The sequence below is a fragment of the Macrotis lagotis genome, chromosome 1 (genome assembly GCF_037893015.1).
Source record: "Macrotis lagotis isolate mMagLag1 chromosome 1, bilby.v1.9.chrom.fasta, whole genome shotgun sequence".
NCBI classification, from domain to species: domain Eukaryota; kingdom Metazoa; phylum Chordata; class Mammalia; order Peramelemorphia; family Peramelidae; genus Macrotis; species Macrotis lagotis.
Window position 1 is genome coordinate 6,786,305 of NC_133658.1, and position 26,956 is coordinate 6,813,260.

At 46.9% G+C, this 26,956-nt stretch overlaps 1 protein-coding gene across 2 annotated transcripts in view; it reads left to right on the forward strand.

Annotated features, from left to right (window-relative positions):
* Window positions 1-26,956, forward strand: part of NBAS (NBAS subunit of NRZ tethering complex) — a 212,954-nt gene that overhangs the window by 171,040 nt on the left and 14,958 nt on the right. For both annotated transcript variants that reach the window (XM_074195083.1, XM_074195079.1), the window contains 3 exons: window positions 2,902-3,097; window positions 21,903-22,042; window positions 24,712-24,856. In XM_074195083.1, coding sequence (XP_074051184.1) covers window positions 2,902-3,097; window positions 21,903-22,042; window positions 24,712-24,856 — 481 coding nt within the window. The remainder of the gene's footprint in view (window positions 1-2,901; window positions 3,098-21,902; window positions 22,043-24,711; window positions 24,857-26,956) is intronic.

Consider the following 26,956-nt stretch of genomic DNA (forward strand, 5'->3'; position numbering starts at 1 on the left):
TAACTACTTCACTTTTTTCCTTCCCAATTTGGTTTTTCAGATTCCAAAAACTGTTATTAGTCTTAACGTTGTGGTTTCAGCCATCTAGAGGACTCCCAGTCTGGAAACTCCCTCCTCCGGTGACCAATGGCCTCTCCTCAGTAATTTTTATTCTTGGGAGGCAGTGCATTTTAATAGATAGATGGCCAGTTTTGAAATCAGGACAGCCTGTGATGAAGTCCTGCCTCTGATATCAGTCCCAGCTCCACTGCACAAGAAGACACCCACCTGTCTGGGGTCTTCTCAAGGGCAGTAAGCCTTACCTGGGTGCCCACATTGCAGTTACTGCAGAGGCTGCAGCTTCGAGGAAGCAAGCTTCATCCGTGCCCCAGGTCCTGGGGCCAGTGAACCTCAGAAACCTGGTCCAGGGAACCATCACTCTTATCAGGACCCTCTTGAAGCACAGGCCTTTGGGAGATGGAGCCATCTCTCTTAGTTGAGGTTTGTGTAAGGAAGGAAAGAGAGAAGGATTAGGGTCAAAACCCATATTAAGATTCCCCAGCAGAGGGGGGTTCTGGGCGAGGGCAAGGCCCAGTCCAAGTTACCAGCCCTGCTCCCACTGAGTCTAGTCCAAGCACAAAGTCCTACACAATGAAAGAAAGGCTTGAGGGTGGAGCCCCTAAGAGAGGATGGCGACAAAGAAGAGTAACAGGAGCAGACATGGGAGATTCTCAGGAAAAGAAGGGTTTAACCATGAAAATTGTAAGACTAACTGGAAGACATGAACTGAGACAAAGTAAAAATTGATGTGAAATTTGAGCTCTCAAGGAAAACATTGGACAGAAACTAAGTCACTTAGAAGAGAAGGCGCCAGTGTTTACCTGAGTAGGGTAGAAAGTTAAAAGGATCATGCAGTTTGTTAGACTGTGATGCAGCAATGTAAAACAGAGGAAATCTTGGTATACCCCAAAGTAGAAAAGTTCTATAAAAGGCTATAATCAAGAATAATGGACCCTGCAGAACTGAGGATAATCTTGGAGGGGAGGCATCAGCCTTTGACAGACTAGAGGATTGTCCAGCATTCTTGAAGAAAAGATCAGAGCTTAATAGAAAGTGTGAAAAACAACAGAGGAGTCAAGAGAAACCCAGAAAGAGTGAAATCTGTGAATCTGTAAGGAGCTGGATGGTGATAATGTGTTCAAAACAGCAGATTTTAAAAATTAAACGTTATGACCAAGTTGTATTTAAAACAAGAAGGCAGGATTAGTTCAATATTAGTACTTGATATTAAAAACAAAAATTATATCACGAGTAAGTCAATAGATACATGATGAAAGCTTGGGACAATAATTAACATTTCTGTTAAAAATCCTGGAAAACAAAAGATATTTTTCCCCTTTAAAGATTTTATTTATTTTGAGTTCCACAATTTTCCCCCTATTCTTGCTTCCCTACCCCCACCCCTCACAGAAGGCAGTCTATAAAGTCTTTACATCGTTTCCATGGTATACATTGATCCAGATTGAATGTGGTTTTTTTTCAGTAAGATTAAGAATAAAGGTAGGATAGCCATTGCTATCACCATCATCTGTTATAATTCTGTAAATATTAGTAAAGTACAAAGAAAATGAGGAAATAAGAGTCAAAGAAGAAAGTTATTGGGTTTTTTTTGAAGATGTGATTGTTTTCTTAAAGGTTTCTAGTGATTCAGCTACAATTTATTAAAAACTCATAACTTAAGTAAAATAAGCAAGATATGAAATAAGTACACACAAATTCTTAGTTTTTTTGATGGTTCGTTTTGCTGGTTGGTTCTTGTCCTTCGTTATTAAAGACCAGAATGACATCACTATGATAGAGACAAGTTATGGACACCTGACTGTGGCTGATCAGACTGCTAGGAACTCAGAATGCTCTATCACAGGTGGGGCACCAACAGTTCATGTGAACACCTGGGCGGGGGTCTCTAAACTTACATACCTCTTGTTTCCTTTGAGCCACTTCCATTCAGCCTCTCTGATGAGGGCATGCCATGCTGGGCAGTCCTGGGTCAGGGTCTCCTATGTAGCACAGCCAATTCTAAAGTTCTTCAGGGTGTTCCTCCTTCTCTTCCTCTCACGCCGCTGTGAGCGCTTGCCCTGTATGAGTTCTCCATAAGGTAGCCTTTTTGGCAAGCGTACATTGGGCATTTGAACAGTCTGCTGCACCCCCCCCCCCAAATGACAGAACCAGCAGAAATAGATAGAAGACACTCCATTCAAAGCAACTACAAAGCATATCTGGCAGTTTGCTTTCCAAGGCACCGAACAATTGCAAAGCTTTACAGAAATAAAGGATTCCTTAAATAGGGAGGGGCTCATTTCACAAGGTTGGACCAAGTTAATCTAATATAGATTTGGTGCCATTCCTGTCAAATGAGCTGTGTGACCTTGGACAAATCATTTTGCCCTGTTTGCCTCAGCTTCCCCTGTTGTAAAATGATCTGGAGAGGGAGCTGATGAATGACTCTAGTATCTGTGCCAAGAAAACACAGAATTGACTGAAATAAGTGACCAACATTTCCCAACTCCCAGCCCCTCACTCCATCTAGCTGCCTCTCCATTGGCCATTGGGGGATCTTGTTGTGGGCTGGTGTGAATCCTCCTTGCCCCCCCCCCCCACTGTGGGCTCTTCAGCACTCTTTCAGTTCTTGGTCTTTGGCCTGGGGCTCCAGGGGTCTCTTCGTCCATCGACAGACCCAGGAGCAGTGGGGGAGAGTTCTCATGCCCCAGAGAAGGCCATTTGGCCTCTTCATCCTGGTCTCCCAGGGACTCCCAGGCTGTGGCAGGGCTGCAGACCCTCCCCCTCACCAGACTTGGCTGATGATGAACACCCATGTGCACTGAGGCCTTCAGATTGATGAGTGTCGCTCTTTCCTTTCAGAGAAAATCTCCTCACCTCCGACGACCTGCTGGAGTGGTTCCGGCCCTTCTGTGCTGATGATGCCTTGCCAGTCAAGCCACGAGTGCAGGTCCTGCAGAGCATGGAACGCTCCTTCCATCTCACCGATGAGGACAGAAAGCTCCTGGTGTTTTTCCGCACAGAAGCCATTCTCAAGGCCACGTGGCCCCAGACCCAGGTGAGCTACTTCTCCAGGGGCCCTCCTGGTCCCCTCCTCTCTTTCCTCTTTCTGCCTCTTGGGGCATTCTCTAATGCCTCCTCTGCCCTCCAAGTGGGTGTCCCCTGCATTGGGGGTGGAGACAACTGGCCTTGTTGTCCCCGACCTTCAGTAGCACGGGGCTTTGGACCCCACCTCCCACTACCCAGGAGCTGGCCAAGGACTCAGATCCCAGCCGATGCTTCATTAATGTAAGAGAATATCATGATAGAGTGATGTCAGGTAAATGGGGTCACTTCAGATGGGCGTGGGGCTGCCTTGTCTTTACCTGTTTTGAGACAGGACATGCGGAGCCTCTGGCTGCAGAGACTACTTGTGACTGTCCCCACTAATGACAGTGGCAGGTGACTCTGGGAACTCGTCACAAGCTCACTGCCCTTCAGTTTAAACGTGCATGTCCTGGTTGTGAAGGGCTGAAAAGAGCTGACCCTGGAGTCAGGAAGACCTGGGTTCAAATCCAGCCTCAGACTCTTACTGGCTGAGTGACCCTGGGCAAGTCACTGAACTGTTTCTGCCTGAGTATAATAGGAAAACCTCACAGAGGTGCTGTTGGTAAAATGCTGTGTGCAGGTTCTCCTCATCCTCACCCATATCCTCCTCATTCCTTGTTCCCTATGTCTACATCACCCTCCTGATTGACTGGAAGCTTCCTATAGGGAAGGCTTGTTATCCTTTGGTCTTTGCATCTCTTAGTTCTGTTCCTGGCTCAACAGGTGTTTGATAAATGCTAGTGAATGAATGATGAGACTGGATGGGGGGAGGGTCAAGAATGACCCGTCTGAGGAGTGACCTGGCAGATCTGGGCTTTGTTCTGTGAGCTTGGCTGCCTGACCTGGGGGAGGTGGGGAACCCCAGGCCTGCCCCCTCATACTGCCCTGCCCTTCCCTTTCTGCCTCCTGGGTGGGGGGGGGGGTGGATTTTAGGAGGCTAAAGATAGTCTCTTAATGAGCAAAGAAAAGGAAAGATAATGACGTTGTAAAGTTCAGTTACCAGAAAATATGGGTCTGCCCCCCCCCCCCGCCCCAGTGTGGAGGGTAATCCTCTTAGTCAAAATTTACATGCATCAAAGAAGGTCTTAATATTTAATTACACTCTAGGTGCTGTAAAAGGAGACTCCCACAAATCAGTGTGGTGCTGGGTGTGTGGCCAAGGGCTTTTCTGGCAGGCTGCTCCGCCTTGGGCAAGCAGGGACTGCCATGTCTTTCTAGTCACTAGCCATACTGGCTGCCACGCTGGTTGCCATGCTCACCAGTTCTGAGGCCCCCTTTGTTACCATGCAAGGAGCACAGCCCTTGGGAGGAGGGGGACAGTGGAGGTGGGTCAGGAGAAAGGGAGACTTGGGTCTCACTAATCCCTGTGGCACAGTTTATCTCAACTGCTCAGGTTTTGTAATTTTCCAGTTAAGTGGTGCATGAAGAATATGGGTCAAAATATGGATGTTTTCTTTAAAAAAAAATATTTTAGTATCCCATCACTATAAACTCTTCTTCATTTTAATGCAGAAGACAACGTGTGGCTTAGGATTTTTATGTTTCTACCTTCACTTTATCTGCATTTGTGGTTGTAACTGATCCTATCATCAGTTTATAAAAACTGCCAGTCCTGACTTGGGCATGAGGGGGTTTTCCTTTGGTATGTGCCGAGGGCATGTCTCATCTCTGGGGCTCGGTTTCCCTACATGATCAATGGGGGGGTTGTCTAAAGATCCCTCTAACCACCCCTTCTTACAATGTCCTGAGGTCCCTTCTGGCTCTGCCATTTTAATTTCTGAGGTCCTTTCCCCAGCTGACGGTTCATCATCATAGACACAGAAGGTGGCACCTTTAGATTGATGTTTGGGGAGGAATTCCTAAATAAACGACAGAAGAGCCCACTTAAGACAAAATGGACGAGTTTGATTTTTAAAAAATTAAAAAATACACACAGTGGACTGTTGAATTTAAAAAAGCAGTGAAATGGCAATGTTTTTGTCATTCAATTTCTCTAATAAAGTTGCAGTCTCCAAGCCATATTGGGAATTGACACAAGTATATAAGACAAAGAGCCATTCCCCAATAGATAAATATGAAAATAGCCACCATGTGTAGAGTGCTATAAGGCTTACAAATTTTAAAGAATTTTGTAAATCTCACACATTGCCTATATGATATCAAAGTAATTCTGTGTACCATATATAACCTTATCATTCTGGGCATGTGCCCCAGGGAGATTAGAGAGAGAGAGAGGGAAATTTATGGGATATTTCCCATAAATATACTCAATATTTGAAGCATAACTTATTAGTTGGCAAAAACTCGAAATGAAATGATTGCCAGTTGATTGGGGATGATGGAACTGATTATGGCCTAGAAATAAAAGGGAACATTTTTGACCCATAAGAAATGGCGAATATGAGGAAATCAGGGAAACTTGGGAAGATTTCTTTGAATCAAGACAGAATGACCCAAAAGTTCCAAGACCCCGAGGTTCCCAGGAGCACTGTGGTCAGTCTTCATTCTAAGGGCCAAGGCCAGGAATGTGCCCACGAGGGTCTCCTATATGTCAGAAGGACTGAGAGGCGGGTCTGATTCACTCACCTGTTTGCCCTTGACTGCAGAAGGTGTCTCTACAGAGTGAGGGCCATCTGGAAGCACCTGGAAGGCAGAAAACCAAGGAGAATAAGTCACACCATCTTTGATTGTTGCATTGAGATCCCTGTCTTAATGAGCAGCAGGATTTCTATTTTGAGTCCCCAAACAATTTAGGAAGCATTTCCTGTGTTTCTGCACTAAGCTCAGGGATGCCACAGAAGTTGGTGCCTGCCAATTGTGGCAGGTGGAGAGGGAAGCTGGGGAGCCAGAAGACTGAGAAGCCTAAACCCGGGGAGCCTGAGGTGCTTCCCTGGAGGAGTAGGGTGTTCTTGACTTGAACTTTGTCTCTGGCATGAAGTCATTCCTGAAGTGTCCATCCATCCATTAAGTGCCCAATGTGGGTGTTGTGCCCTCTACCCCCATGGTATAAATGTGAGACACAAGTTTGTGAAGAAACTGAGGCCCTGAGACAAGGAGGGAAACCACCAGGACCTCAGAGGCAGTACCATGCAGAACCAGCCTTTGGCTCAGATCTTCCCTGTACCCCAGCCTGCCCTGCCATGCCTCCTTCCTTCTGGCTCTGTGGAGAATTTCTGGACTCTCTGTGTCATCGATGTGTCTCTTAGCTTGGAGTTGGCAGGAGCCCATTCGCAGCTGGTGCACTCTGACTTGATTTAGCCAGAGATATTTTTTGTGTGTAATAGTCAAAGCCTTTATCTTTCTTCTTTCTCTTCCCCTTTTCCTTTTCTCCTTCTCTGTAAACGAGTCCCTTAATTGGATTTTAATTCAGTCATTTCCTGAAAATCCTGCAGTCTAATAGGTGTTATTACACCCACTCCACCTGTTACCTGCAGCAGCGCTCCCTTCTCCAGGCTCTGGCAGAGGCTCAGGTGTTTCATCTCCAGGCACAAACTCTGATTTCCTTCACTTATCTTGGGGTGAGGACTTGGGGCCAGGAGAACAGGTTCAAGCTCCAGGTGCTCAGCCACAGGGAGGTCTCAGGGCCCCCCCTTGATTGCCAGGGCAAGAATACTTATTGAGGTAAAGCATAAACTCTTGGTGCTTAACAAAGGTGTTTAAAGGGATTGAAGTCCTCCAGAGGCAAATTTAAGTTCAATGGAGGAGTGAGGGAATTGGAATGAAGAGAACTGAACAGTCGAACCACTGCCTTAGGTGACTGTCCTGAAAGTAGTCAGGGGGAGAGGGAAGGTTGTGATTTTAAGGGGATTTTTGTTTCAGTAATGAAATGCTGTGAAACCATGTGGATGCTTTTTTTTATTAATATTGTGTATAGCTTTTGTTTGGTTATCACCTTTATTTTCCACCTGCCTCTATTCTTTATGCTAGAATAAAAACAAGAGGGGCAAAAAAACAGTTCAACACAACTATCCTGAGAGGTATCTGAGTGTGTTCCCACACATACCCTTAATCTCACCTCTGCCAAAAGGGAGGAAGGTGCCGCATGACTGTCCTAAGTGTGGTGGGTTTGGTTGCCATTTTGTGATTACTGGTGTTCTTACATTGATGTCTTCAATGAGATTTTCCCTGGTTCTGCTCATTTTCCTTTGCTTTCATTCATTTAAGTCTTCCCAGGCTTCTCTAGATTCTTTAAATTCATCAGTAATGTTGTAGGAGTTTTTTTTTTTAATCATATCTATGTGCTGCCTCACCCAGGTAGCAAAAGTTCTCCTGAAGTATTTTCCATAAGGAAAATTACTTCAGTGGAATTATTCATCCCATTAATAATTCTAATCCTGTGTGAAAAGATCTCTTTAGTTTTTCAAATTTAGTGTCAAAAGTAAAACTTTAAAGTTGCATCCTCAGTCCAATCTAGTTCCATGAGAATTTCTTTAGGAGGCAAGCCTGGCTCTCAAGTATTGACTTTCTCCTCTCTTAAATACTTCTCTCAATGGTCTCGGTGTGGCTGTTATTGGACCCTCAGGAGGGATTCACTGGCTTAACCAGGAACTCTGGACAGCCCCATTTAGGATAATTTTCTCTTTCACTGGAACACACTGAAGTCTTAGCAAGATTGAGGGCCTTGCCAAAGACCAGACAAACAAGATGGTGACCTCACATGGATTCGGGCCTTCCTTTTTCTCTGTTATGATCAGGAACAAAGCTTTGTTTCTTCTTTTCTTACCAGATGTATCATTCCAAAAAGAGTTCATAAAATATGGATGAGATTTGACTTTCTTAAGATGTTATGCACTGGGTTTATGATATTCTTGGGGAGTCATTGGGATATATTATGAATATTTACTATTCCATGGTAGAATATTTGGAGATTGAATATCACCTGAGTTGTGTGTGTGTGTGTGGGGGGGGTATGTGTGTGTGGTGTGCGGCATGCATGTAGTGTATGTGTGGTGTGCAGCATGTATGTGGTGTGTATGGTATGTATGCTATATGGTATGTGTATGGTGTGTTGTGTGTAGTGTGTTTGGTGTGTGGTGTGTGTGGTATGTGCGTATGTGGTGTGTGGTGTTGTGTATATGTAGTATTTTTGTGGTGTCTGTGTATGGTGTGTGTGTGTGGTCTGTAGTGTATGTGTGGTGGTGTGGGGTGAGAGAGAGAGAGAGAGTGTGTGTGTGTGTGTGTGTGTGTGCGTGTGTGTGTGTTGTGGAAGGCCTGAGTTGGAGTCCCACCCTTGCCCTTGGGTGCTGGTTGGATGCTATGGCCTGGTCCTGTGTTGTTTAAAGTCGGATGTTTTGCCCTCACTAAAGTTTTAACACTAGTCCTGCAGCAGTCTCTGGGGTGCAGGCCATCCATCTGCATGATCGGCCGATAAAGAGGACTGGGCTGTGGTTGGACTCTGACCAGGGAAGATTTCCCTGGGAGGCATCCACACAACATTTGCAGCATCACTGCTCCCAAGTGGATCTCTCTGCTGCGCTGGTGATGGACGCTGCCTCCAGAGGGGTTGGGGGGCACTCACCTGGGGCTCACACTAGATACTGAACAAAGGACCCAAACAAAGACTTGGTTTCCCCTCCTGTCCCCCTTGTTTTGGAACATGCTGGAAGAGGTGCATCCTTTATGGAAAGGGGCCTCTTGTCTCAATCTGCCTCAACCAAACTTAACACTCTTCCCCAAGGAGAAGGGGGGGGGGTGCATCCTGTGTCCCATTCCCTCTTTGGACCTCTGGTGCCCTCCCTGTTCTTTTGTGGGTAGCTGGAGAGCTCCATATAGGACATCACTGGTGGGGTCACTTAGTTGTTGGCAGGGTCCTGCCTCTTCATTGCCTCCCTTTCTTGGGCATGATTGTGAGAAGCAAGAGGTGTCGGCAGATCTCCTCTCCCTTCCCAAGGGAGCCTCTCCCCCCCTCCTTTCACCCCTGCTGGCAGCCTTGGTCACTTCTCCCCCACCCCACACTGATGCAGAGTTTTGTCAGATCTTGTTTCTGGCCCCCCACCTCATCTCCAGAAACATGACCACCTTTGCTCTGGCTGCCATCTTCCTGGTGTCTCTGTCTCTCTCTCTCTCTCTCTCTCTCTCTCTCTCTCTCTCTCTCTCTCTCTCTCTCTCTCTCTTCTCTAACCCATTCTCTGACTGGCTACTGGGGATTGTCCAGAAGTCAGGTCTGCCCCTGCCTCTGCCCCATGAGTAAACTCCAGGGACTTCCTCTTTTCCTCTACCTCTGGTTTCACATAGAAGATCCTCTGTTTTCAGAGCCTTTCAGGAGTTGTTCCTCCCTGCCCATCCCCCACCCCTCTACAGGTCCACCACCCTGACCTCCTTGCAGCTCCTTACACACTGTGTGCCATCTCTGGACTTTACACTACCTGGTCCCTGATGGGGTGAGTCCCCCCTCCTGCCCTCGGCTTACCTCCTTGAGGACTAGGCCTTTCCCAGTCCTTCCTTCCTCATCCCTCTGAGTTGACCTCTATCCCTCTTTGTCCACAGTGGTCACCTCCCCCAGTAGAGGGTGATCCTTGGAGGGCAGGGCTCCCTCTTGTCTTTCTTCCTATGTGGGGCACCTTTCTGGGAGTGCCCCCACAGCTCTCTAAGGCCAGTGCATTCAGGGTGTGCGCAGATCTTCCCTTGCCAGAAGTTCTCCTGGGAGCCCACCTGGGATCCATCAAAAAGAGTACGAGGCGCTGCCCTGCTGGGAATAGAGACAAAAGCAGCCTTGAAGACCTTACAGTGTCTGTCAGCAAAGCTTGGTGAAAAACCTGTGGTTTGCCAGATGCTGCCCTGAGCCCTCTGTGCAGTTACACAGAAGAAAGACTTACCACCTGATGGGAAAAGACCACATACCAAAGGACTCTGGGATCAAGACAGGGAGAGGAAGGAAGGGCACCTGGCAAAAGGCAGGCAGCGGGCGGAATCCCCGTGCCCAGGAGTCCCAAGGACTGAGCAGGGAATGGAGAGGCTCAGAGCCAACTGGCCAGATTCCAGTGTAAGTGGAGGCTTGAGGAACTCTGAAGGGCAGAGAATGCAGAGGGTCCTGGCCAGGTGGGAGTCCCCAGTTGATGAGGTCTCCCAGGATGCAGGGTTTTCTGAGGGCAGCCAGATGGGCAATGCAGAGACATATGGAGGGTGATGTAGGCTACACAGACACCCAAGGGAATCTGAGAGATGCTGTTAGAGCTGGCCCTGGCCCCATCATTCAGCTGTGCTTCTATGGAGGAGGCTGAGGGCAGGTGCCCAGGTCAGGCATTGACCCAGCCTGGGTCCTCATAGGTCAGCTGACCTTCAGGAGAGCCAAGAGGAGAGTTTCTAACCATCCTGGGGAAGAGATGCTGGGATCTTCTGTGATAAGATGCCTAGGGACCCTGTTCCCTTCCTTGGGCTCTGACTTGTTTTCAGATCCCCAACACCAAGCATGATGAGTTGGCCAGACACTGCACACTTGATGATTGGTTGAATGCCATCATCCAGCTCCTTTCACTTTAAGTATGGGCAAACTCAGGCCCAAAGAAGAGAAAGAAGGAAGCTGCCCTCTGTTGCTTGCCTCTCTGCCCCTGCAGGGGACTTTGTACTGAGTTTAAAGGAGTCCAGCCTCCTCTCTCCTTGCCTTGATGTCCTCCCTGCTGACTTGGAATCTTCCAGGCAGGAATTGCCAATAGAGGACAAAGCAGCCTGGGTCTTGGGGCCGGCTCCTAGTCATTTCTACACTACCAGTTGGAATCTTAAGCGCTAAGAGCATTTTAATTAGTGTCATTAGGCTTTAAGTTACTAGAATCAATTAGACTTGATCATATTAAGGCACCTGCTAAGTCTCCCCCCATTTCTGTGCATACATTTCTGTTGTTTCTTTTCAGTGCTAAAGATACCTGGAAAGTCCCCATAGATCCTCGTTAGAGCTGAATGATAATAATAGTAGGAGACAGCTGGTGTCTAGAACAGCTGACAGTTTTCTAAACACTTTCTTAGAATAGCCCAATGGATCAGGCGCTCACATGAATCACCCCCATTTTATGGATAAAGAAGTAGAGGTTCCCCTGATCTGCCGATATCCCCAAGGCTACCCTGTTGTCCTGAGTCTTTTCAGAATGCTGGTCACAAAGAGGACATTAATCCAGAGCCTCTTGACTTGCTTTCGTTCTCTCTGTATATCACACTGCAAGGAGAAAAGTGCCAGATCCATCCTTGGAGGGCCTAAATGAATATTATCCAGAAGGTAGCGTGACCACTTCTGCCTCAGGAAGCGGAGGATGCTCTCTTGGCCGGGCATGGCACTTACAGCCATTCCTTTGCAGTGTCGGAGTTGGGGAATGTCTTTATCAGCCCTCTTTGGAATCATTGACCTCTGAGGGCTGGGATCATGGGGCCTGGGTTCAGAGCCCAACTCTGGTGGTTTCCCAATTATTGACTTATCCCCTTGCCATCTTAGAGGGATCAGAGTTGATATAGAGAGGAAAGGTCCTTGAAAAGTGGGGGCCTTTCTGTGAGCATTCCTCTCACCTCTCCTCTAGGAACCTCATAATTCCTTAAGTGTTATGGTCGCCTTGTGGTGTCAGACTGCCATCTTGGCATGGGTGGGGGATAGAGGCTCTCTGCCTCCTAGGTCTTGTGGAAAAGTCCAGGCTCATCTCATTCTCCAAGAGGGTGCTGGAAGGTGATTTTTGGATTAGGAGTTCATTTCAGTTCAATCCAGGCAGCATTTATTAAGTTCCTGCCATACAGATTTCATTTGGTGGTGCTGTTGTCATTGGTCTTCTAATAGGAGGGGTATGAAGTGAGATCTGTATCTTTAGGGTGTCGAAGTCCCTCTATAGTCTGTGGGAGAAGCAGAAAGGAATGAGAGCAGTAGAATGTCTTCTGGCTGGGAAGTCAAAGTTAGATTTCATGGAAGCACAGATACTTGTTGTCCTGAGCCGAGCCAGGAAGAAAGGAGTCTGGCAGGCAGAGAACCAGACAAGGGTAAGCTCAGCCTTGGGTGACAATGTGGAGTGAGAAAGGATGCACCATGATCAGTGGGTGGCCAGAGAGCAGCCTCTCTGGTGAGTTCTTGAAAGGGTCTTGTATGAAGTGGTTGGTTGGGCACAATTTGGGGGGCCTTGAGTAAGGTGTTTGTCATTTGACCAGCAAGGCACTACGATCCAGCCTGTGAAAGGGCACATGCCAACTGTTGCTACTCATGATTGAAAGTTTCGGGTACTTGGCCAAAACTCCTTGCCTTGGCCATTGTCCCTGCTCCCTCTTATCCATCATGGTGACCCCATCCTTCCCATGTTCCTGTTCCATTCTTTCTATCCTTTCTCTTTGTCCTTGGGAACTCCCTTTAAATGAGAACGAATTGCCATTATCTTTCCTCCTTCTTACTAACTTCTGATAGTTTCCATTTAATTTTCAGGGCACATGTTGCTTCGCCCCCAGAGAATCTAAAGCCACTTGTCATTAGATATCCAATAGTCCACCATAGACCCCAAACCCAAGGGCTCTCTGAGTGCTACTTGGAAAGACCAAAATAGATATGGGAACGGCCCAAGCAGAGAACTTGGGAAAGGGAGGATTTGATGTGTTGTTGGAAGCTCTACCCTGTTATCTCATAAAAACTTTGTGGGTAGTGGTGAGGTCACATATATTTTTGTGTCCGCCTTGTTTTGGGCAGCTAGGTGGCATCATCTCTAGGTTATAGAACATGGGACCTTAGTTCAGGAAGACATCTCCCTGAGTTCAAATCCAGCCTCAAACATTTACTGGTTATGACCCTTATTAAGTCACCTCACCCTGTTTGCTTCAGTTTCCTCATCTAATAAGGGGAGCTGGAGAAGGAAAAGATACCAGTATCTTTGACAACAGAAACCCAAATGAGGTCATGAAGAGTCGGCCCTGGATGAAAACAGCTGGACAGCAGCAATGCTTTTATCAGAAGATTTGTCTATGAATGGGAGCAGAGTGGATTACCATGGGAAAGATCAGTGTTCACTGGATCCAGGACTCCCCTGGTGTGGCTGTCCAGCTGTAGGATCGCAGGTTGCTACCCACTCTGACCGCCCCTTCTTAGCCCGTTGTGTCTTTGAGTCCATCACAAATTCTCTGCCATCTTTCCTGGCATCCTTTGGACTCTGGTGAAACTCTCAGCCTGTCACTCACTTTTGTCCCCCTCTGGTTGCCTGCTCTTCTGCTCATATGCACCCCTGATGATGTCTTTTATGCTAATATCCGCCTACCTGATGGAGATACCAAGAGGGAATGAAATACTTAAGGCACTGGAAAGCTGCCTTGATCTGGCTTCCTGGGTAGGACAATAATCTTATTCATTAGGACCACCAGAACAGAGCTATTGTCAGCTTTAGGAGGGAAATGGAACACCCTTAGTTAAGTTTGAGGACCTAGAGACTGATAAGCAGACTGTAAGTCCTTGGGATGGGCAGAATCAACCCCCTCCCCCCCCCCCCCAGGGCTGAGGTGCAGCTAGGTCTTGAGGAAGCAGTGGAAAAGAGCCTGGCCTGGGTGAGCCAAATTTGCATTCTGCCTGATAAAACCCCGTAGGTGCAGAAGGGGGCATGAATATTCATTAAGTAGGGAACCTCTAGTTAGCTTTGGATATCTCAGCTAGCTTGAAGACAAATCAACACAACTTTTCCTGCTTACTGTGGACAAGAGGTGGAAAAGGAGGAAAATGGAGCTGAGAAATATTTTCCAAAGAATCCATGGTCCTGGCAATGAGAAGGTTACTTTACTGGCTGGGTGACCTTTGATAAGTCACCAAAGGGATCAGACACTAAGTTCACAGCTATAATAACCATTTGACATTTCTTTAGCAGCTCAAGGTAGTAAGCTCTCTCCATGAGCTGGTCTGTGAGGTAGGCACTCTATCAGCTGTTCCCATTTCACTGAAAAGAAAGGTCAGATGATATGACCATTGTCACATGGTCCCTAGGATTCAGAGGTAGAAGTTGACTTTTAGCCTCAGTTCTCTCCAAGGGCCCTTACGCTGTGGGTAAAATTAAGCCCCTGAAGTTCAACACAATAACCAGGTGCATTCAGGCTAAGGGAATGGATAGGATCCATGCTTGGATTTTCTCAAACCTCTTTGTCCTGCAGTTTCCTCAATACTCTTGTTCTGCCTTCTCCAGATAGCTAAACACCACATTGTTATGTTGACTCCCAGGATGTGCTGTCAACTCAGTGAGGTTGTATCCACTGACCCTTCAAACTCACTTTTCAGACAAGCTGCTTACCTTCCCCATCTAGATTGGTTGTGTTTGTTTGTATTTTTAATACTCTCAAATGTAAGATTTCATCTTATATTTAATGTTATCTTATAGGCTAGTGTTTGAGTGGTGGAATTTTTTGATTCCAGATGCCATCCTCCAAAATGTCAACTGACCCTCCTAGCTTTGTGTTATCTGCAGATTTTATTTTTAACTCTCTCTACATATATTCTATATGTATACATATATATACATATATATATATATATATATATATATATATATATATGTCATTGATAAACATTTTAAATGGCAGAGGGCCAAGGAGAGAACTGTGATATACTTCCCTAGAAAACTCCTTCCAAGATGGCAACACGAAGCCATTAGAGCTGTATGTTGCTTTTGTTCATTTAATTATTCTGAACTCCACTGATGGTTCTTTTAGTTACCCCCCCCCACTTCCCTGTCTTGTCTACAGGAATACCATAGGAGACTGTAAACAGTGTTGGAAAGGCTAAGCTAGTGAGATGTGCAGCATCCCACATTGTCACAAAAGGATAAGAGCTTAGTCTGGCACACATAGCCAACCAAGCTTACATACGTATGTATGTATGTTACATATGTATGTATGTTAAGATTTTACTGGAAATTGAAGTCAAACTCTTTGTCCTAGAATCTGCAGCCTCCAGTCCTTTCTCTTTTTTGAAAATTGGAGCTACCTTTGTTCTCCAACATAGTGGAACCTCTCCCATTCCTCAGTTTTTCATTGACTTTGCATTTCACATATAGTAGGAACTTATGAATTATTTGTTGGATGGAATTCCCTGTATTAACCTCCCTTACCTTTCCTGAATTTCATGTTTTATTATTCCTTGCTCTTTGGATGTTCCATGTCCTGAACTCTCCTCAAGTGCTGACTTTTGACTTCTTCCGACAAACCATGATATGTCTTCTTAGGGTCTTTCCAACTTTGGCATTGTCTCCTCTACAGCTCCCACTATTCTTGACATTCTATATTACGTTCTTTAAAGGCCCTCCCCACTCTGACAAACTGTGTTCTACTCTGACATTTCCTAAAGTCCCTTCGATCCTTCACATTTCACATTCAAAGATACTTTCTGATTCTGACATTCTATGTTCTAGAGATTGTAAGTTCCTTTCCACCTTAGGTCTTTTGATCCTCAATGAGCTTATCATCCTTGTGTAGGGTACAAGTAACAAGTACAAAGAATCCCTCATGATCTTAGGAAGATCATTGGTGAGTAGATGGATTGCTGAGGAACTCCAAGGTGTAGAAACTGTCCACTAGTTCAGATAGGCAACTACTACTTAACTTGTAGTCTTGGGCATTATTTGGCACACTGAGGACTTAGGAGAAATCTTACCCATAATCTCACAATCAGAACTTGAACCCTGTCTTCTCTGACCCCAGAGCTAGCTCTTTTTCTGCTCTTCTAACCTCTTAGAATCCTGAAGATAATGTGTCTGGCCTCTGCTGTTGCCTCTTCTGATTGGTGAGTTGCTCCCAGGACCTTCATTTGAGGGAGCACCATCTTTGGCTCCTGACTCTGGACCACTCTTCCACCTTGCTTCCTTCTCATCTTCCCTCCCTCTTTTGTCTTCTCTCCCCTCTTAGAACATAAGCTCATTGAGGGCAGGGACTATCCTTCTTTTTGCTTGGATTTATATTTTCAGTGCTTAACATGGTGCTTAATATAGGAAACTTAAACAATGCTTCATGTCATCCAGGTTAGTCATCCAATTCAATGTGTCACTAGATAGCAAAAGAGCAGAGAAATTTTAGGAAGAGCTGGCTAGGATCCTTTGAACTAAGTAAACTTGTATGTTGATATTCAGTGACTTCCAGATAGACATGGAGAACAGCAAAAAGCAAATTGGAAAATATCTTAGAGAACTAAGAAATAAAAAGGGTCAAATGTTTGGAGACACTTCACTCCTGAATGGAAACACCTTGCCAATAGGGATCATTGCATTCATTTTCTCTGATTCCTCAGCATCTTGCAGTGTGACCCAGAATGGGTGGTTAAGAAATGCTTATTGATGGCTTAACATCAACTTCAAGAAAAGAGTGGGACCCATTCAAAATGGTGAACATTAAAGAACAAAACCAAAAAGAAAATGGGTGCTTGTATGGTTGGGGTCACTTATGAATCAACTGTTGATATTTGCTTGCAAAACTTGCTGAGTTGGTTGTTGTCCAGTTGTGTCCAACTCCCCATGAGCCCGTTTGGGGTTTTCTTGGCAAATACTGGGGTGGTTTGCCATGTCTTTCGGCAGCTCATTTTACACATGAGAACACTGAGGCAAACTGAAGGTTAACTGGCTTGCTCTGGATCTCACAGCTAGTAAGTGTCTGGGGCTGGATTTGAACCCATACAGATGATTCTTTCTGATTCCAAGCCCAGTGCTCTAGCCACTGTACTGCCTAGTCAGCCATTGTTGAGTTAGAGAAATCTTCAAAATTAATACCAAATCTGAAAAGAAGATAAAGGTATGGAGAAGAAAGACACTTCCTGCTATTGCAATTCCAATCTGACTTACTCAGAGAAGGTATTGAGGCAGAAAAGGGCTGTGAATGAAAAGATCACAGCTTGTATCATCTTCATCACCATTGTTGCTAGCGAAGTTTGTCTGAGGTAAAGCAGTTGTCAGAATCCACATCCAAGTAGCCGAGCAGCAGATCCCTTCCAGTTGGAGAGACATGGCAGCCAGGTGCAACACAAATTTGGAGTATAAGCTCATCTGAAAAGTGCCAACAGTGGAGGCGGGTGGAAGATTACCAGCAACACTGCCACACTAAACAGTCTGTTGAAACTTTGGCACAGACCGTAAAGAAGCCAGGTCATCCCCAAAGCATTTCAGGAGGAAACTGGAAGGATGACAACAACCAGATGAAAAATGGCACCATGCTCCATGATGTTGATCTCATTCTACTTCCTCATAGATGGCAGTGAGATGCCCATGGCTCTTCTCTTTCACCTCATGCCCCTCAAAGTGGTGATCAGGACAAACTGTACCAAAGAAGTCTGATGAGATGCATTGGAAGGGCTGGTTTTCAGGCTTTGTCTGAAATCGCCAAAGTTACCAAATGTACTTAGTGGTGTAAGAGGCCAGATGGTGTTGTGAACTTTCCAAAGAGAATGGAGAGGGCATTAGTACCTTCTGACATATGCACTGCTTTCTCAGTGATACAAAATCTTTGAGAGAGTTCTCTATTCATCCTGGGAGGATCCTGGTCGAAAATATGAGAAAAATTGTGAATTTTTGCAAATCATTTTTTATATCAGTTCAAATCTTCCCAGTTGCAAAATGGACTAAAACCTGCAGAGAAAAGATCCCTTTTGTGTTCTTTTATGTTGACCTTTTGTAAGTGACTCAAAGAGGACAAAATGACTTTTCCAATGACTCTTCACATACATATGTTGGAATCATACAAGATGTCTTGGTAGATCCAATTTCAAGAGAACTTTATTCCCTGATTTGGGGAGACCAACCCTTCATATGAAGTGAGGCATCAACTAGAGGATGGAAATAGGTATTTCCAAACACTCAAAGTGTTGGCCATTGACAGGGTGGGTGTTTTATGAGTCTGAATGGAAGAAGGATGTCCGGGGATGTGAAATCATCTTTCCCTTGTATTGTGGAAGTTCTTTGAGAATAGTAACTACCTTGCTGCCCTATATATTTGTATGGCATTGGAGGACACACAATGCTTCAGAAATGCTCTGTCCTTCAGTGGTTCATTCCTTCCACTGCGGGTGATGGCACCTGAATCCAAGATCACTCCTGGCTCTTACAAACGAGAGCAATGGCTATAGGTGCCAGCTGACTGGAGTCAACTGGGCCATGATTTCTTGTCCAGCCTTCCCTTTCAGTTAGCATGGCCAGCTTTTCCCAGAAAAGAGAGCCTGGCTATGCTATCAGGTACCTCCCAAATGAAGGGAACTGCCATATCCCTCCCAACCCCCCTCCAAATACTGAGGGTTGGCAGGGATGGGTAAATGTCCTCCTGATTTTTGGCGATGGTGATGATGAGGTGGTTTCACCTTTCCAGTCTGTCTGCCTTCCTCTGCTTCTGGGTGACCACCCCTTCTTCTGTGACTGGTCAGGCTCGGAGGATAAAAGCTCCCTAGTTCCTGGTGAGTCACCTGACGAGTTCAGAGAGTCTGTGGGTCACTGTGGTTACTCTGATTGATGTACGATTTAGAGCTGAAGAAGAAACTGGAGAATAGGGAAAGGAGACCACTGTGGTAGTGAACAGTGTCAGAAGAATCTTAGATGGGGCGTGCTACCCACCTCCCTGCCAGTGAGGTCCCAGCCAGGTCTCCTCGTTCCCATAAACCTCAAGAGGACTTAGGTTGGACCAAGTGACCTCCATGAACCTGAATTTCTTAGTGTATGACTTTGGATATCACACTTACATTTTTTCCCATCATATTTCTTATATATTCCTGGAAGGAACCAGAGAGATCCCTGTCTAGCTCTCTAATTTTGACATGAGAAAAATGAAAGCTTGAGAAAGGAGCCTTCACTTGGTGACAGCATGTTTTGCTGCAGATCTTTTGTTATTTATTTGTTTGTTTGTTTGTTTATGCTAGACAATGGGGTTAAGTGGCTTGCCCAAGGCCACACAGCTAGGTCATTATTAAGTGTCTGAGACCAGATTTGAACCCAGGTACTCCTGACTCCAGGGCTGGTGCTTTATCCACTGCACCACCTAGCCGCCCCGATCTTCTGTTATTTCTAAGTGTTTCTTTTACCCTGGAAGAATACATGCACACACACACACAGACATGTATGTGTATATACATGTAAAGTTTCACCTACAAATGTAGACTGTAAGGTGTATGTGTATATGCACATACATAGATGTATCTACACACACCACACACACACACACACACACCATCATATTTCTTATATATTCCTGGAAGGAACCAGAGAGACCCCTGTCTGGCTCCCTAATTTAGACATGAGAATAATGAAGACTTGAGAAAAGAGCCTTCACTTAGTGACAGCATATTTTGCTGCCGATCTTCAGTTATTTCTAAGTGTTTTTTATCCCTGGAAGAATACATGCACATGCACACACACATATACAGACATACGTGTGTGTGTATATGTATATATATGTATGTATATATATATATACATACATATACATATACATGTGTGTGTGTGTAAAGTTTCACCTACCAATGTAGACTGTAAGGTGTGTGTGTGTGTGCACATGCATACATACATGGATATATCTACACACATCACACACACACATCCTACAGTTGACTTTCTTGCAACAAGAAACTTCCTACATGAAAAACATTACAATACTGGAGCAATTAATTAGCTTAGGGGGATTTCTTCATATAAAGTCTACTGAGCTTCCAGCAGGCAGTGGACAAAAACAAATCTTGTGGGAATCAGAGAACTGTGGGTTCGAGCCTAGGACCCCCTTTCACTGTAAGAGTTGTCATTAATGGTTTGCTGTCAATGGGGAAAGAAGAGGGAATGACCAAGGGATAGACATGTCCTTCTTACTGCTTGTTTCCATCCTTGACCAGAAACTGGGCTACAGGCCCGGACATCCCCCTTATGAGATCTATGGGCAGCCTAGAGCAAGCAGGTGGAGCCTTTGGAAACTGCCATGTTCAGATGAGGCTCCCACAAGGCCCAGGCCTACCAGGTGTTCTCTAACCCTTCAGACCTCTCCTCTCTGTGATGCCAGCTCTTCTTGTTTCCTTCATTCAGTTCAATTGAGCAATTTGATTCAATGATGATTTAATGATAAGCACCTGTTGTATACAGTCTAGATGCCTGGTGACTCCAGTCTCTGCCTGTCCTCCTTCAGGTCTGACTTAGTGTAGCTTCCATATCTGACATTCTCAGCTTCTTGCCTTTTCATAGCAAGAAACTTTCATTTCCCCCCTCAGAAACAAGCATCTTCCTGTGCTTCTGAAGATCATTTGTATTTCCTCTGAAAATTATTCACATAATAGAAAAGAGATTAAATATTCATGGTTGCTGCAATAAATGGCAATGACTGGCTTTTGTTTGTTTGGAGGGAAGGAGCTGAGATGAAGATGGAAATGGGCTTTGGGAAGGGAATTACTAGCCAATACTAGGAGAAAAGCATGTCATTTATTTAGATTAATTCAAAAGCAAGGACATCAAACTGTTGGGTATGTGGGAAAAGCACATCTCTGGTCTGTCTGACATGCAAATTCTAGTCTGGTTCATTTTGTTCTATGAGGGGATCCAAAAAAAAGTAAAGGAAGAAGGGGGAAGACTGAGCCATATTTTCAATATCACTTAGTTTAAATTTATCTCCTTCTCCACACGTCTTCCATCACACTCTCAGCATTGCGAGTCACTCTGGAGACACAATAGAAAATAAAAATTACAATAAGCCATTTCTGCCAAGACTTAGGTATGTTCCCCAAGGCAGTCCGAGGCAGCCTGGTTTGGTGGAGGGGCCCCTAGCCTCAACCCCGACCCTCTGGCCCCTATCCCCACGGACACATCCCTGAAACCCTGTGGATCTCAGCTTCCTCTTCTCTAGAATGGAGGTGATACTTTGCTGCTCATCCCCTAGGCCTATTGAGAGGAAAGCACTTGGCAGCCTTGGAGGTGTGGGCTCTAGGCTCAAAAACAAGGTTTCAAGAATAGAAAGAGAAGCAAACTAGGAAGACCTGGAGTCCAGCCTCAGACCCTACCTGGCTCTGAGATGCCGAGCACATCATGCCATCCCTGTTTGCCTCAGTTTCCTTAGTTGTAAAATGGCCATAATGAGAGGATGGCTGCTGCGAGAATTGAATAAGCTCATATCAGTCTCCCTTCCCCTCTGACACATCCTGGCTATGTGACCCTTAACCAGGCAGGCAGTCCCCCAGACAGAGTTTCTTCACCTGGGAGTTCCCGAGCCCTGTCCCTGCTCTTGTCTGTGCACATAACGAATGTGTATATGTGTGTACATGTGTGTGTGTGTGTGTGTGTATGCACATATGCCCATGCACGTGTGTGCAGACAGGACTGCTTCCATTTACATAACACTGGGGTTTCTCAGAGCTCCAGCCACAGGTTCTGTCCCGTGATCTTCACATGCACCTCTGAGGGGGTGCTATTTTTGGTTCAGTCTGTTTGACTCTTTGGGACTGGGACCTCATGTGGGGTGGTCTCAGCAGAGATGCTGGATTGGTTTGCCATGTCCTTGTCCAGACCTGGTGTTTTTATCCCCATTTTACAGATGAGGAAACTGAGGCAGAAGAGGCTTTCAGAGCTTTGCCCACAAGAGTGACATTGCTAGTAAGTGTCAGAAGATGGATTTGGTTTCAGGTCTCACGTTTTCTCCACTGCATTCCTGTGGCTGCCTCTAAATATGCAAAGTCAATATAGAATTACCTGGGGCACATAGAGCAGCGGCTTCTGAAGGGGGAATCCAGAAAGGTCTTGAGGTGGTTTTCCAGCAGATCCTTAAAGGGAGCATGATGGGAAAGAGGTGCCAGGGTCCCTGAGGTCAGCCGGTGCCCAGGCTCTCCCTCCCAATGTTCACATCTGTCTCCCCCACAGATCACCATTGCTGACATAGAGAATGAAGAGCAACGCTCCGCCCTCTTCGAGGGGCTCCTTGAAGCCAGTCTTCAGCAGGCTGAATTTCAGCACCTGGCCTTGCTCTTGCAAGCTTGGCCCCCCATGAGAAGTGTGGACCTGTGAGTATGGCCTTTAGATGATCTATTTTTAGAGCATATGAATCCAGTCATATTTCTTTCCACAAAATGTATTTTCTCAAGCCAACAAGAGCTTAGAGCTGAGGTCTTTAGAGTTAGACATCTTTTCACCCTTGCATGCACTATTTGGGAAACTGAGGCACAGAGAAGGGAAGCCACTAGACCAGAGGCACTCAACTAATGACTTGGAGTCAGCCCCAGAAGCCCCCATGGAAGAAGCCCCCACATCCCCCTGAGGGAGCCTTGTAAGCCCCCTCTGGGAGAGCAGAGCACTCAGGTGCAGATCATGGGGAGCTGGGGACGGTCAACAGACCTTTTATTCAAGCATCACTGGGCATAGCCAGACACTGTGGCTTCTCTTTGCTGCCACCTTGCTTTCCCGAGATGTTGTCTTTCCACTGTCAACCTGGTTGATTCAAGTGTCCAAAGTGTTGGAAGGCCCACTGGGAAGCTGATGATGTTGGGACTATCCTGCTGGCTTCTGCCAAACACCTCGTTTGATCTGCCACTTGAGCAGGTCTGCAGTGGCACTGGCCAACCCTCCACCACGGATGTGTGGGGCCGTCTTCCCCTTGCATCTGCTCCTACCCAGCTCTTACATTTCAGTCGTCATACCATAGCACTCATTTACATTGAAGCTTGCTTGGACATGGTTCATTAATCATCCAATTAGAAAGTGGTAGCTTCATGAGTTGAGATTAGCCCAGGGTCCCAGAAGAGATTGCACACCTGGGGACAGGTCGGTGGCGCCTTCTTGGTTGTACAGCATCAGTGGTATCATCCCTTATAGGCTGTTTGGAGGGGAAAGGCTGGCCTCTCTGCAGGCCTCCCCTTTCTGTTTTCTATTTATGGGAAAGGGAGCCCCCTAAGGACCAGGAGAATAACCTGGATTCCCTAAGGGGAGGATGACCTCTCTCTTGTAAGCACTGGTCATGAGGTTGCAGCTGCTTTCCTACAGGACGCTGGTCACCTCCTACCCCTTGTCAGGACCAACCCATCCCAGTGACCAGGCAGCCCCCAGATGTGGCGTGGGTGAAGTCATTCCTGTCTGGGGCTGAGGAAGAAGGCATCACCGTGAAAGTCAGGCCTGATTCATCCTTGGGTCCTTGCAGATGTTGATGGCAGGGAGCTCAGGGGTTGGAGCATCAGTCCAGAGCCTGGGTGATTGCCCTGATTCTCCAAAGCTTGGATCTTTATTTCCATTGCTCCCCAGCCACCCTGTGATTCCATGGACTCCTCTGGAATCCTAAGTGTTGAAGCCAGTCCTCAGACATGCATCCACTGGCCTAGACCTTCCTGCACCCTTGCAGAAATTCTCCCAGTGTCCATGTGATGCCCAGCCTTTGACTTCCTCTGTCTTGCCCCGCTTCCTCATGAAGGAGCCTAAGGGATAAGTTGTGATCCTCCTGCCAGCCCACCCCAAGCCCCACCACCCCAAGGCCCCCTGCCTGGGGGTTAAGCCTGGTGTGGAAAAGCCTCCTAAGGTGAATCCTTCTTCCATATGGATTAATATTGCAGAAGAATACTGGCCATGGAAAGGACTGTCTTCTCTATCTCAGCAAGCCTCTACCCTGGTCTTGGGAGCTAGGGACCAGTGTGGTTATTCAAGGCACTGCCCGTCTGTGGGGTGCAGACAGGTTTGACTGCAAGATTTCAGGAGAAGGCAAGACAAGGACTATGGTGGTGCCAAGTCTCTGGGGAAGAACCTCCAAAGAGGAGAGCCCCTGAGGGACGGATTCTGGGTAATCTTGGTGTTATTGGACATTGCTGTATGTTCCACAGAAGCACTGTCCCCCTTACAGAGGTCCCCAGAGCCTCCCCTCTCCTTCCTTTCTCCTGGAGATCTGGTGCATTGTCAGGAGGGCAGTGGGGGCCCCTGGATGGGGCTGGGGTGATCCACAAGATGGTCCACTGTAGAGCCCACTGCTCATTTTACTGATGAGTCAGCTGAGGTCCAGGTTCAGGGACTTCTCCATAAGGTCACTTCTTATAGGGAAGCATTTGAATTCAGACCTTTCTCATGCCAAGGCCAATGCTAACTGTTAAGCAGACCAGCTCCCTATTTTAAATGCAGTTCTTCTTTGTATGGTCCAGGTTGTTGGGCTCTCTGTTCTGAGTGTCCCTTCCTAGGGTCTTCCTGGTTTAACACAGATACTTCTGAAGTCGATGTTTTCCTCTGAACAATTCCCTTCTGGGTTTCCTCTCCTTGATTTTCCCCCTTTGCCCTTCTCATTCTGTGCCAAGATCCCTAGGAGGGATCTACCTACCTTCCTGGTGGGCTCCTGTCCATTCTTTCCTCACCTCTCATTTCTTCTGAAGCCCCTTGAGGTCTGTCACATTGAGGGGCCTCCTCCTGCATTGGCTTCTCTTTTGGTGGATTGCAGCCTGTTTTGGGCAAGCTTGGAGAGATTGTCTTACTAGGGGCTCTAAGATCTTGAGGCACCAGTGACAGGGGCACCTGACCTCCCCCCCCGCCTCAATCTGTGGCTCCTCACATTGTGTCTCTGACCTCTGGACTAAAGTGGAGACCTAGAATGTCCAGGTCCTTGAGAGGCCGGAGCCAGTGTGACTGTGTTGGGGAGAGAGGAGCCCCTCTTTCCTGCCCCCCTCCCCTGCTCACTCCGTCTCCCACTCTTCTTTTCTCTCTGTAGAAGCAGCAAGGACAGCAATCCCTGGATGAAGCTTGCAGCCGTGATGCTGTCCAAGAGCACGGATGAGAACAAGGGTATACTGGGCCAGGATGTGTTGACGCTCTGCCGCTCTCTGGACCCCACCCCGCAGAAACTTTCCCTGGAGGTAAGTGGTCTTGTCTCTTCCTAGGAGACCTCCCCTCATTGGGGGCCCTGGGCTCAGCCTTGCCTGGGAAGGGCTCAGCACTTCTCACTTGTTGAGCCAAAAAAAAGCGTCCCCCAAGGAGACTAGAAATAGGTTTTCCTCAAGATTACGGCCTGTATCGTCATGGTCTCACCATTCCTGCGGTCAGTGTGTGGATCCTTTCCCTCCAAGCCCCTCATGTCCCAGAATACAGTGGCAGCCACCATGCCAGGCTTAGCGGTAAGGGCAGTGGACAGCTAGCTCTCCTGGGAGAGGGTCTAGTAGCTCTCCTTCCACCCTGTTTTTTTCCAACTCCGGTGGAATTTACATAAACACAGCATTTCTTCCCTCCAGATAGATGAGGAGAAAACAAGGAACAAATCAAGAGTTCACTTTTCTTCCCACCTTTGGTTTTGATCTGGCTCAAGGAAATAGTGGTCAGTCCAATGACCGCTCACCCTGGTGGCAGCTGCTGGGATTGAGCTCTCCTTGCTGGGATGGAATTTCGTACCCCCTCAGCCCCCACCCCGAGCCCTGTCCCTGTCTAGGGCCTTTGGTAGACCGGCCAGGCTATCTTTCTATTGATTGGGTCCAGTGCTCACAGTGTCCATGGAACTCACCTTTCTGTAGGACTGACTAGTCCTTCTTTTCTACCTGTGGAAGGCAGGGTTGGGCAACTTCTTCCAGCTTGGGCAGCTCAGGAAGCAAAGGAGGAAGATCCTGGGAGATGAACTGCTGCCTGTGTGGGCAAGTAAGATGAGAAGGCAAACCTCTTGAGCTGAAAGCTTTTGAGCCTAGCTCTGAAGAGACCATCACATCATCTGGGAAGTGATTAGAAAAGCAAAACATTAAATGTGGTTCTTTGAAGCCTCCTTGCTATTAGTCAAGTGAAATCTGCTTATCAGGAATGCAGGCTCCATAAATGAGCTGCTGAGGAAGGACCTAGGGATCTAGTGATTGACTGAATTTTAAGAGAGGGCATCTTTTAAATCCAGCTTCCTTGGGCTGGCATGATGGAATCATTTTTTAAAATATTTGAAATAACAAGTAGCAGTCATCAGGCAATGAAAGGCAAGGTCTGGGGGGTGACCCTTGCAGGTCCTCCCTCACAGGGCCCTGCAAGGCGGAAGTGAGGCCTGGTGTGTCCTTTACCGAGGACCAGCTGAGCCGCGTTCAGGTCAGCTCCCTGCCAGTGTGGCAGCATGATGTGATGTGATGACATCGATAGTTCTTGAAGATCTTGTCTTGTGTTGGAAGGGTTGGTGGTTGGCATCTGTGGAGGGGGTGCCAGATTCCAGTTTCCCATTGTGCCTGTGATCTTGCTGATGCAGATACTCGTCCTGTGATACAGGTTGTAGCCTGGGGTGATGGCCGATCCAATGGAAGCTGGGCGGGGGGGGGGGTTCTCCTGTGCTGGGCCTTATTCTCCTGCTCTGGGGGGTTAGCTTACTCATAGTCCATGGGTTTTTGTCTTCAAGGTGTGGCCTGGATGATGACCCTTTGCAGTCTCTTCTCCTTGGCCCCTTAGGTAACCTGGAGAACCCTGGCATTGTAAAGAGAACCCTTTGTTTAGAACCTCTTCTCAGGTCCTTCTGTGGCTCTCCTAGGGCACTCACCATAGGGATGATGGCAGCCTTCCCTGGTAAAGGGCTGCTTCTGCCAGTGTAGTCCCAGGCATTGATGGAGACCTCTCTAGCAATGTGACTTTCCCACATCCAGTTAGTCCTCATCCTTCTGAGTGGTTGTGAATGAATCACCTTCCTGTGGAGGCCCGATGGTGCATGTCTAGAGGGTGTGCTCTGTGCCCCTGAGCCTCGGGTCCCCACTCTATTTGAAGCAGGCATGATGATGGTTCATGGAGAGATAGGGAGGGCCAGGGCTGGTTTTTTCTCTCTGATTTCTAGTCAAAGAGAGTCATATTGTTGTTTCTTCTATTGCTTGAGCCTCAGGGCAGCCCGTATTTAGTCATGGAAGAGGCTTAATTCCCCCCCCCCCCCTCAATTTTTCTCACTGCTGCCTCCATAGCACTCCCTAGACACCGAGCAGATAATCTTCTCATTCTCCTGCCTTGGTTCAAACTCT